This window comes from Solanum tuberosum, unplaced genomic scaffold (genome assembly GCF_000226075.1).
Source record: "Solanum tuberosum cultivar DM 1-3 516 R44 unplaced genomic scaffold, SolTub_3.0 scf00004, whole genome shotgun sequence".
Classification (NCBI taxonomy): domain Eukaryota; kingdom Viridiplantae; phylum Streptophyta; class Magnoliopsida; order Solanales; family Solanaceae; genus Solanum; species Solanum tuberosum.
Window position 1 is genome coordinate 2,919,978 of NW_006238930.1, and position 10,620 is coordinate 2,930,597.

Sequence of the window (10,620 nt, forward strand, 5' to 3'; positions counted from 1 at the left end):
TTCGGGTGCTCTTTCTAATATTGTGTGATCTACGTTCTCAACGTGACTATTGCTCATGTGTATGCCACACCACAGGAGTAACGCTGCACCTTAATGCCCCCTCTCTTTGATCAACGAATCAGGTCTGACTATGATTTGTTTCAATCCGTTACAACAAAGTCAGGCCCATGGAACGTTCTACACTGGTCTGTCCACAATGGCACAATCTAGATAGCATGAGCACATTCTAATTTTTTGCATTTTGCAGTTTAAAATACATTCTATAATTTTTACTAAGAGTATTTAAAATATAAAAAAATAAATACACGGAGAATTTATAGATATTCAGAACTTTATTTATAAGAAAAAGATTCAAATATGTCATCAAACTTTTAAAAAAGACTTGTTTATGTTTTACGTTAAAAGTTTGACTTATATATACCATTTTCTTTTGAGAAAAGACCCATCAATGTCATTATGAATTAACTGAATATCCATCCGAGTTCGCAAAATCATTTTATCCATGTAGTGAATGATAATTGTTGGCTGATATTATTTTCTGATTTGAATAATGTTTTGTGTGGTGAACAACAGCAACATATCCAATATAGTCCTATATTTAAGAACGGCAAAGGATAGAATATACACTGCTCTTACCTTATCTTTACGGTAAGTCGGTAAATAAATATGCACGTGGTGTATATTTAGGACAGTGGCTTGAAGTTTGAATTGGAAGAACTAAACTTCATGCTACCATCTTAACGTTTGCAGAAATAGGTCTTGCTACTCTTTTTAAGTTTTGACTATATTTTAAATACAGTTGCAAAAGTTGCTTATGTTTTGAATAGCAGCCCTAAAAATGGGCTACTAGAGCGTCTAAGCCCATTTTGCCTTGTGGTCGTGACTCAATGGAAATTATAACATGAAGAATAATGAATAAAATTAAGTTAGAGCGGCTCATATCAATGAAAAATTCAAAATAATCCTAGTATATCTTAATTATTAAAATCACTAGCTAATTGGACCTATTTTATAAATTTTAGATGCCCCAAAATGCATTTCTAATCTTCTGTCTTTAGCCTTGAGTGGAGCCAAGTAACGAATGGATGTAAAAGTTTTTCCGCTATCTTTGGTTAATAAAAAGGTACGGCCGGTCGACAGTTAAAAAACAGAGCCGATTTGGCTATTTGTCTTCTTTTCCTAGAAATTTCCAAATCCAACTATACTTTTTACATTGCATTTTTCAATTTTTATTTAAATATATGGATAGTCAATTTATATTATTATTGACGTTAAATTTACAGAGCAACAAAACACTAGTGCAGATGTCATAGACCATTTGACATTTTCATCATTTGTACTTTTTCAGCAATTCATACAACTGAAGGTTGTAGTCATGAATCATTTTGAATACCTCAGCTAACGTAAAAGTCTGTTTGAATTGACTTATTTTAGATATTTTAAAGTTAAAATAAACTTTCAAACACTTATTTTAAGCCAAATGTTTATAAGTCCATCTAAACAGGCTCGACTTCATATCAGAATTGTTATTAATATTCCATGATGATGCAGTACCAAAGAGGAATTAAATTCCTTGTTTATCTTTGCTGCTATGGCTTGTTTTAGTAGTGTCGACCGATGTTAGCTCTTTCATTTACTAGACTAGATATTTTTCTGAAGTTTGCTTCAAATCCTTCCTTTTCTTTTCTTGTCATTTTTCAAAATTATGTGTAAGTTTTGTTGATTTGCTTCTTTTTTCTTATATAGATTATTATTTGGTATTCACAATCCATTAGCTTCAACTAATTCAAACTTTTCAATTTTAGAGTCAAACCTCAAATCTCTGGTTAAGAGTGAAAGGGTCACTCTTGTTTGCAAACTAAGACAAATTTTCCGCTTTGTAATGGATTGTTGTCTGATACTAACAAATGATGGAAACATCATGGAAGTTAAACTAGAGTGGAAAACTAGTATAATTGTAGCCGAAAAGAGTGTTTGATGATTATTATTATTATTATGGCCAATTTTTGGTCTACATGAGCAAGAATTGGTTCAGATAACAGATTAAATCTGGGAATCCTCTTGTTGCTTGACGATCTCTCTGTCTCTACATGAGCCTCCAGTGCAGTATACTGGCCACATCTTTTACCTACCAAAGCCCACCACAAACGTATTTATACCTTGCTACAACTTTTCAAACCAAAAGTAGTCTCCATTTTATTTATTTCAGAAATATAAAAACGAGTGCCTCTTCCATATTTGATTGATACATACATAATACATACAAACAACATACACAGTTGATTTTGCGAAGCAATTACATAAGCAAAGCAAAAGTACTGTCAGGCGAAAAAAAAGGAAGGAAATTGTGAGGGCCAAATGGTAATTGAATTAAGTTCATACGGAAAGAGGAGGAGAAAGACCGAACTCAAGTCCCCACAGCTCAAATCCTCCCTTCACGAAATCATAGTAACCTCCCTTCAATGCCAATGTTTTCTTCACCAATCCTTCTCTCACGAATGGATACGTAAGCAGATTTCCAAGTGAAACGTTCACAGCTTCCTGCAACATTTTTCATCATCGTCAAATTATAAAATACTGCTATACATTTAATTAATTGATATTCAAAAAGTTAAATTTGAATTTTACCTTCTCACAAGCTGTGCATTGATGTCCAAATTCTTTATCTCCGTGATCGGCCAGAACCTTGGCCTTGGCAGGTAAACAAATTTTCACCCAATCCTCAATAAAGGCACTGCGTTTATTAGATTATTAATCAATGATCTGTTAGCGATAAGTTTTTTTGAATGAATAATTGTAGAAAAGGTTAAAGAGTGACGTACGTTGATTCACTACCATCTTCAGGTAGAGACATGAGACCTTTGATACCTCCACAAGCACTGTGGCCAATGACAACGATGTTCTCCACCTTAAGATGAAGAACAGCGTACTCAATGGCTGCTCCCACTCCAGAGTATCTCACCTGTTCAAATTCAATCCCATCTTTATTTTTAAAAATTCAACTCCAAAGCCAAATAATCGACTCGTATATACTTTGGATTGAAGCATAATTGATTGATTTGTTACTGACCTTGTCATAAGCAGGGACCATGTTGGCAATGTTACGAACCATGAATGCCTCACCAGGTTGGAAGTTGAGGACATGGGATGGGCACACTCGCGAGTCAGAGCACGCGAAAACCATGAACTGTTACATATTTTGGGCAATAGACTCATCAGAAACCGTACAATAAAATTAGATAACAAATTAACAAGGAATTTGTACCTTAGGGCTCTGGCCCTTTGCTAGTTCACCATATAAGGCTGGGTTTGTACTGTTGGTACATTAATAGAAAAGAAGAAAAATTATCAGGCACTAATGTTACAACATCAAATATGCAGAAATTTTAATTTGAAGAAAGTGATGAATTTGCTTACTCATATTTCTCAGTTTTGAAATGAATAAAGCCAGCTTTCATGTGCTCAACAGGGTCGAAGGCCTTGCTGCCATCTGCTGATTTCAATTCAGCAGTAATCTGGTCAACTCTTGCTGCAGCAACTGGTCCAAGTTCTGCTTTCTCACTGTAATTGCATAAAATAATTTAGACCATTATTATTATTATTGAAGCGATATTTCAGGTAGAAAAAATGACTTGTGGTTTGAGCACATCGCACTAAATACTTTTATCTGGAGAAATTGAAACCAATTAACATGTTCTGTTGCTGTGAAATTGAATTTTACGAATAAACATTGCATGATTATGTTTTCTCGGCAGTTTTGCAAATTTTAACATTTTTTTGAGTACGTATCTACGTATATATGTATGCATATTTTTTGGAGCCCACTTGATCAAGAAAAAAGAAGTATTGTGATTTAGAGGTAGAGTCGTAGAGAGAGTACAAACCTGAGGAGTTTCTCGAGTGCAGCAATGGCCTGATCGTAGGATTCTTTTGCCATTTCTTCTCTCTGCAAGTTCTAATTCTCATTAGCATATTGGAAGACGTATATATAATATATATAAGTTAATGTTTGACCATAGATTTTGAAAATTTATCTTTAAATATTTGTTGATTATATATTTTTAAAAAATTTAGACTAAGAGAAATTTCGCTTTCACTTTTAAGTTGAAATAAAATGCAAGTAAGTTTGGTTATAGCAAGTAGTAACCACATTATAAAGTGATGGAGATGTCAAAAGAAGACGTGAAATAATTAATACAATGGAGTATTAAGAAGGTCGGTTATCTTCGATTTAGGTGGATACCAAAACTAGAAATTAAGACAAAAACAACGTAATAAATAGATACCATCCTACAAACTTATGGTAGACTGGTAGTTATCACTTGTAGGATGGGCACATACGAGGATACCCATTGGATTATTGAATTTGTCTAGAAAGTAATAATTATTTTTTAAAAATTAAAATAGAGAGCAAAAACACTATCCACAGAATTCACAAACGACCCTACGAATTTAATTTCCATTTTGCCAGAACCTCTACATAATTGCCACCTCTATTTTGGTTCATTTTCAAGTTTAATATGTTATTTCCTCCTTCTCAAAATAAGTGTCATCTTAGAATTTCAAAATAAAAATTAGTATGTTTTTTCCCAACTATATTCTTATATTAAAAAATTAGTGCTCAATTCTCAAGAAATATCGGAGTAATAAATAAGAGTAACTGAGTAAACTATCATTTTTTTTTAATGAGTGTGAAACAAATTAAAATAACACTTATTTTAGGACGGAAAGAATATGGTTTATGTCATGGAGTATAGGCAATAGACGTGTACAATTCAGAGCGACATCAATTCACCTAACTTCAGGAGATTCATGGCCAAAAATAACAACACTAATTATTTAGAGTAGCTAGAAACTAAAGTTTAGAACTATGCCAATATAGAATTTTCACGTGAACTAGCATGCATGGACACATAAGTCGTTACCAATACGATAAAACAAAAAAATGTATTGCTTAAAAAACAAAGTAACGTCAAATGTAAATAACTTGTTATAACAGGTTAAAATACATAAGTTAAATTCGTACCACAATGGGGTTGATGATGGGAGTAGGGGCAGCGAAGACGGGCTCGTTTCTGATGAGACTTGGAATAGAAGAAGAAGAAGAAGAGTTGCCAAGCCTTGCGAAGGCAACGGGACGAGTAGGTTTCTTAAGGGAAGCTTGAGCAGGGGAGATAGTAAGGCAATTGTTAATGGAAGCAGTTGACATTTCTCAATGAGCTTCCTTTGGCTTTTGCTTGCCCTTTATACTACTTTGTTACTCACTAGTAATATTATAGCTAGTGGATGGGTCCTTGATTATTGCTTCTTTAGGACTCTTACATATAACCAATTCAATAGACAATGTTGAAAGTGATGGCTAAGCAAATTAGAGCTTCAATCCATTGTAGATGAGGTTTGTACGTTGGAGATTCAATGTTGCATCTTACTTTTGCCTTAAAATCATATGGCTAAGAAGCCAAGAACCTTACATTTCAAGAAGCTAATTTTTTTTTCTTTAGAAAAAATTAATCAAGGGATGTGGAGGAAAGAAATAGGATAATGGGGCCAGGAAGAAGGGTTCTGTCTCTTTTCAGAAAATTAAACTGCACATAGACAGTTAAAATCTTTTTTTTTTTTAATGTATATGCAGTAGATGTCATTGAATTTTCTTTGACTTCTTCGTTGCGTGTTTACTTCTTATATTTGAATCGATTGAGTAAAAATTTTGACTCCACCGTTGAATAATGGACAATGTTATTCTTTTCTGTAGGGCAGTACAAATTATATTCCCACCTACATTTGCACTCTTTCTTTTATTTGGTTGTCGTATGGTCATTTTCATAATTTGGACATGCATATATATGCAATGACCATTCGCCTCGCCAGAGTAACAATTATGGCCATAATCTCAATTTAGTACCAAATTCATCAGATTTAGAGTCAGAATAGTATTTACTACTAATTTGGAAGTCAGAACGAAATTACTCGTCGTAGCAAAGCAATTATCCGCTTCGCACTGTGCTATGTACCCAACGTTTGCCATGGGTACAATAACTGATACACCAGACTTGCATCCTTTCCGGTCAACCTCTCCTACTTACTCAAAAGTTGTTGATCCTTTTCCATTGTATCCCTTCCAATATATCCAAGAATTAATTTGGAATAAACGTTACACAATTATATTAGAGGGATTAAATCTCTAAATACGTGTATGCATGGAAGATGATATTATGTACCTATTTGTGAATACAATATCCAAAGCAATTTTTTTGAACTCCTTCAATTAACTTAACATTAATTTCTTTGAACAAATTACCAAATATCCCTTATCCGATCAATGCTCGCCACATGTCACGATTAGAAGTGGTGAAGTGACATGTGTCAATATTAAAAACAAAAATATATGACTACCTCAAATTCAAACGAAAAATCTACGTACGGAAGAAGAAGAAAAAATGAATGGAGGAAGATAAATGAAAGATAAAAGGAAAAGGTAGTGGATGAGAATAGATAAGGTCCTATCTTCAATCTAATGCTACTTGTGGTTGTACTTCAACATTTGCTTCACATTCTTTCAATTTTTATCTCCTTCAATTATCAATTTGGTGGTCGAACTTTTTAGTTATTATCACTATGGACCATATGTGTTTCTGCAACAGTATGGCCTAATTCTCCTTATGTGGGGGGAATATAGATGAGTTTTGAATTAAAAAATAATATTTGTCGGCATTATAAAATTATTTACTCATTCGATGTATCCAACGAGTTAATTATTTTTCAAAAGTTATCGATTCATATCTACCGTTTAGAAAGAAAAAAAAAGGGGGGGCCATAAAAATGTGGTTGGCTAATTTAAGGGATACTCCTATTCAGTTTATAAAATAGTGACTAGCAAAAAGAATTTGTTGCACAAGCATCAACTTTACTTATTAGATTACCCATATATTGCAAATGAGTGTCAGTTTATTTAGAATAAAGATATGATATTTCTCACCTTTGCATTAGGATAATGTTGAAAGTCCCCATTGCACTTTGGCTTGTAAATTGATTTATATACCTGTTTGTCTCCCACAAGCTCCCTGCTGATCCTTTTAGATGATTTAGAACTTTGGCTAATTTGTGTGAGTTTCAACTATTACATCACATACTTGTTATCTCCTAAGAAATTTTGTCCACCAAGACATACACAATTATGAAGAAAGCACCTATATAGAGTAAAACCCAATTACACTCTCTCTGTATAGAGTGCAGAACATGATTTTTGGCATGATCTTACTCCCTACCCAATCGTTGTGGTGTATATTTCCGAATCAATTGAATTGTAAGTTGCTATAGCTTTTACCAACTACTGTGGTCTGTCGAAATGAAAAAGAAACTATATCCTCCTGATGGCCCCAAATTCCCCTGACGCTTCTCGGTTTGAATTTTTCACATCGTTTTAATCATGAATATTTTGTTGAAAATATATACTATAATAATAATAAACCTATCGAGATGAAAGCCTAGCAGATTGCAAGACTCATTGACCTATGTTTTCTGAGGGATGTCTGAGGCCATAATCTTAAGGAATCCACAAAATTGGGAAAGGGTAGAGAGAATGATGCATGTTTCATTTAATATAGGCAATGGATGGTAGAATGAAAATTCTGTATTTTTTGGCCCCTTTAAGTCCATGCAAATGTTCCTCAAACCTCTTTAGGCAATTTGAGAATGTCTATATCACTACTCATCGTTTCGACATATTAGGCACATAATTGCACATAGGTCAGATTGTCAAATTACACATCAAACCCTATACCAGAGGACCCCACCCCTTCTTTTCTATCGTAGTTACGAGTTTAAGTTATATATATCGTTGAAATTTTAATTGTTATATATAGTTAAGCAACCTTTCATAACTCGAAATGGAAAAGAATTTGACTGAAGAGAAGCTGAAAGAATGTTGTCATATTGTTGCCATATATTACAAGTGGAATGAATTTTGCGAAGGACAAAAAATGTTCTACCTTAAGTCGCTTTCTCATATCTGTATTTATAGATTGTGGAATAAATGATTCTGTTAATTAACAAACTGAGGCGTCAGTAAAATTATTTACATGTGCAGGCATAAATCATAATTATAGATCTATCATCTTTCACTTAACTACCTAAAAACTTAAAACTAATTCACCTGCTTGTTATACCTTTAAATTAGCTCAATTCATACAAGGTTAAAATTGGATAATAAATAGATGGGTGAAAGCTCAATACCGCGAATTCATTTACATTTCTGCTACAACTAGCATGTACAATTTATCGTTAGACATTCAATTGCTTCGACTTGAATAAATCGAGGAGACCAAAAGGAATTTATAATAGTGTGCTTATAATTATAATAGTACTCTTTTTATTTATAAATTATACTAATTATATACTCTATAAAATAGGATAAACTACATAATTAGACATACTTAACTACTATATATACATATGTTACCTATAGTTTAAAAATATTACTCATAATACCACTTTTTAATAATTATACCATATATTTTAAAAAATTAAATCAGATACACAAATCCCTTAAATATGGTATTGAATAATTATCCTAAAATTTAAATCCCTTAATTAAAGGTGCTTTAACAATTCAACCTCCTTCAGTCTCCTCCCCCAACAATATCTCTCCCCCCTCCCCCACCCCAGCCCTTACCGGATTCCACCCTCAATCTGAAAAAGAACTCCGGAAATGACAAAACTTTGCGTTTTCATATAACCGCATTATGAATGTAATGTTGTGCACTATCTTCTTGCTTAGAGTGTGATTATATCTTTGGTATAACATTTTAGAAGGCAAAAAGGCAACCACCCTTCTAAACAAGATTTTTCTGTACGTCTTCTTTGTTCTCTACTTTTTAGGCATTTCTTCTTCTCTGTAATTCATCCAATTACTTGTTTCAGTTCAATTTACATTAAATACTTCCTCCTTACTCCGACGAGTTGTTGGATGCCGATGAAGCCATGTGCAGGTTTTTACATTATTTTGTTTTTGTTGTTTCTCAACTATTTTAATGGTTGACTGTTTACAAAATCAGATGATTCTTGTTAAAGGTTAATTCAAATTAATAAATGAAGAAGAGATGAAGAGGTTAATCCAAATTAATAAATCGTGTATCTCGGCTTGGATACATGTATCTCGTCATTAATGATTCAAGCTGATGAAGAAGAGATGAAGAGGTTAATCCAAATTAATAAATCGTGTATCTCGGCTTGGATACATGTATCTCGTCATTAATGATTCAAGCTGATGAAGAAGAGATGAAGAGGTTAATCCAAATTAATAAATCGTGTATCTCGGCTTGAATACATGTATCTCGTCATTAATGATTTAAGTTGATGAAGAAGATGAAGATGTTAATTCAAATTAATAAATCGTGTATCTCAACTTTAAAAACTGTTGGATACATGTATCTCGCCATTAATGATTCAAGCCGATGAAGAAGATGAAGAGTACAATAACAGAATTAATTAGGTTTATGATTTCGTTATTTTAGGAATATTTGTTAGAGATGATACTCAAGATCCTGTAAATTTGTTGAGTTGTTAATTAGTCAGCAATTAATCCATTAATTAAGGAAATAAGTTACAACCCCTTTAATTTAAATTAATAAATCATGTATCTCAGCTTTTAAAATAGGTTGGATACATGTATCTCGCCATCAGTGATACATGTATCTCGGGGCCAAAATATGGTATAAAAAGTAATATTACAAACTATCGGGAATCCTAGTAATTGGGATCTAAAGTAGTGAGATTTATGTAAGATGCCCTATAAAATATGTAATAAATTTTGGGCCCCTGAGTCGAGCCTATCTCAAGCTGCACATATATGGCCCGTCAATAATATTCAAAGGCATCTATCATATTTCTTGGCCCGTCAGCCCAATTTAATCATGTGTGTAAATTCAAATATACAAAACATATACACGATGTATGAATTAGATCCATGCTTTTTTTTGGGCTTGTGTAAGGATTTCCCTATCGGTTAGCTGGAGAAGGGGCAATTGACTTCCTCCCTTCATTCTTCTATTCAAGTGGGAGGAAAAAGACTTTTACGACATTAAACTTCTTACCTTTAGCGATTGCTAAGACTTTATCGCATCTAGATTTTACATCAAACTATAATAATTCATATATCATGGTTAAATCATTTATTAACATGACAATACATAGTAATTAATTACTTATTTAGTGATAAATGTGGGATGTGTAAGTAATTAATTAACTACTCTCCTCAGTGCATTATAAGTGAAGTTTTAAGACTCTTTTATAGTTAAAATAAGGGAGTTTTTCAAAGTTCAAGAGTATATTGTTATTATTATTTTCCCAAAATTTTCCTTTTTTAAATGAGGTTTTTTTTAAAATGGTTTTCATTTTCTAGAAGAGGTTTTTTTAAAGTGGTTTTCATTTTCTAGAAGATTAATTACATTGATTGTGAAGGAAAATATTGAAAAATCATCCTTTTATGTCCTTAAATATCTTTCTTAAGGAATATATCACACTCATGCCTCAATAATTCACTTATATTAGACTGATATAAATATCGAATTCAGGTAAAATCTTACATTTACTACCATAATTTAGTATGCAAAACAATCATTT

General features: G+C 32.7%; 1 protein-coding gene across 1 annotated transcript; it reads right to left on the reverse strand.

Moving 5' to 3' along the window:
* Positions 1-1,955: 1,955 nt before the first annotated feature.
* On the reverse strand, positions 1,956-5,441 carry LOC102591490 (carbonic anhydrase, chloroplastic). The gene is made up of 9 exons (XM_006338498.2): positions 5,027-5,441; positions 3,885-3,946; positions 3,418-3,561; positions 3,266-3,314; positions 3,071-3,187; positions 2,823-2,962; positions 2,629-2,734; positions 2,383-2,541; positions 1,956-2,128 (listed from the first exon to the last, which is right to left on the reverse strand). The coding sequence occupies exons 1-9, from the start codon at positions 5,207-5,209 to the stop codon at positions 2,087-2,089; spliced, it is 1,002 nt and encodes a 333-aa protein (XP_006338560.1). The 5' UTR covers positions 5,210-5,441; the 3' UTR covers positions 1,956-2,086.
* Between the last annotated feature and the right edge of the window lie 5,179 nt (positions 5,442-10,620).

Coding starts and splice junctions, on each gene's coding strand:
- LOC102591490 (XM_006338498.2), bottom strand. CDS start 5,209: ATGTCAACTGCTTCCATTAACAATTGCCTTACTATCTCCCCTGCTCAA. Junction 3,315..3,417: donor TTCAAAACTGAGAAATATGA/GTAAGCAAATTC, acceptor ATGTACCAACAG/TACAAACCCAGCCTTATATG. Junction 2,963..3,070: donor TGGTCCCTGCTTATGACAAG/GTCAGTAACAAA, acceptor GAATTTGAACAG/GTGAGATACTCTGGAGTGGG.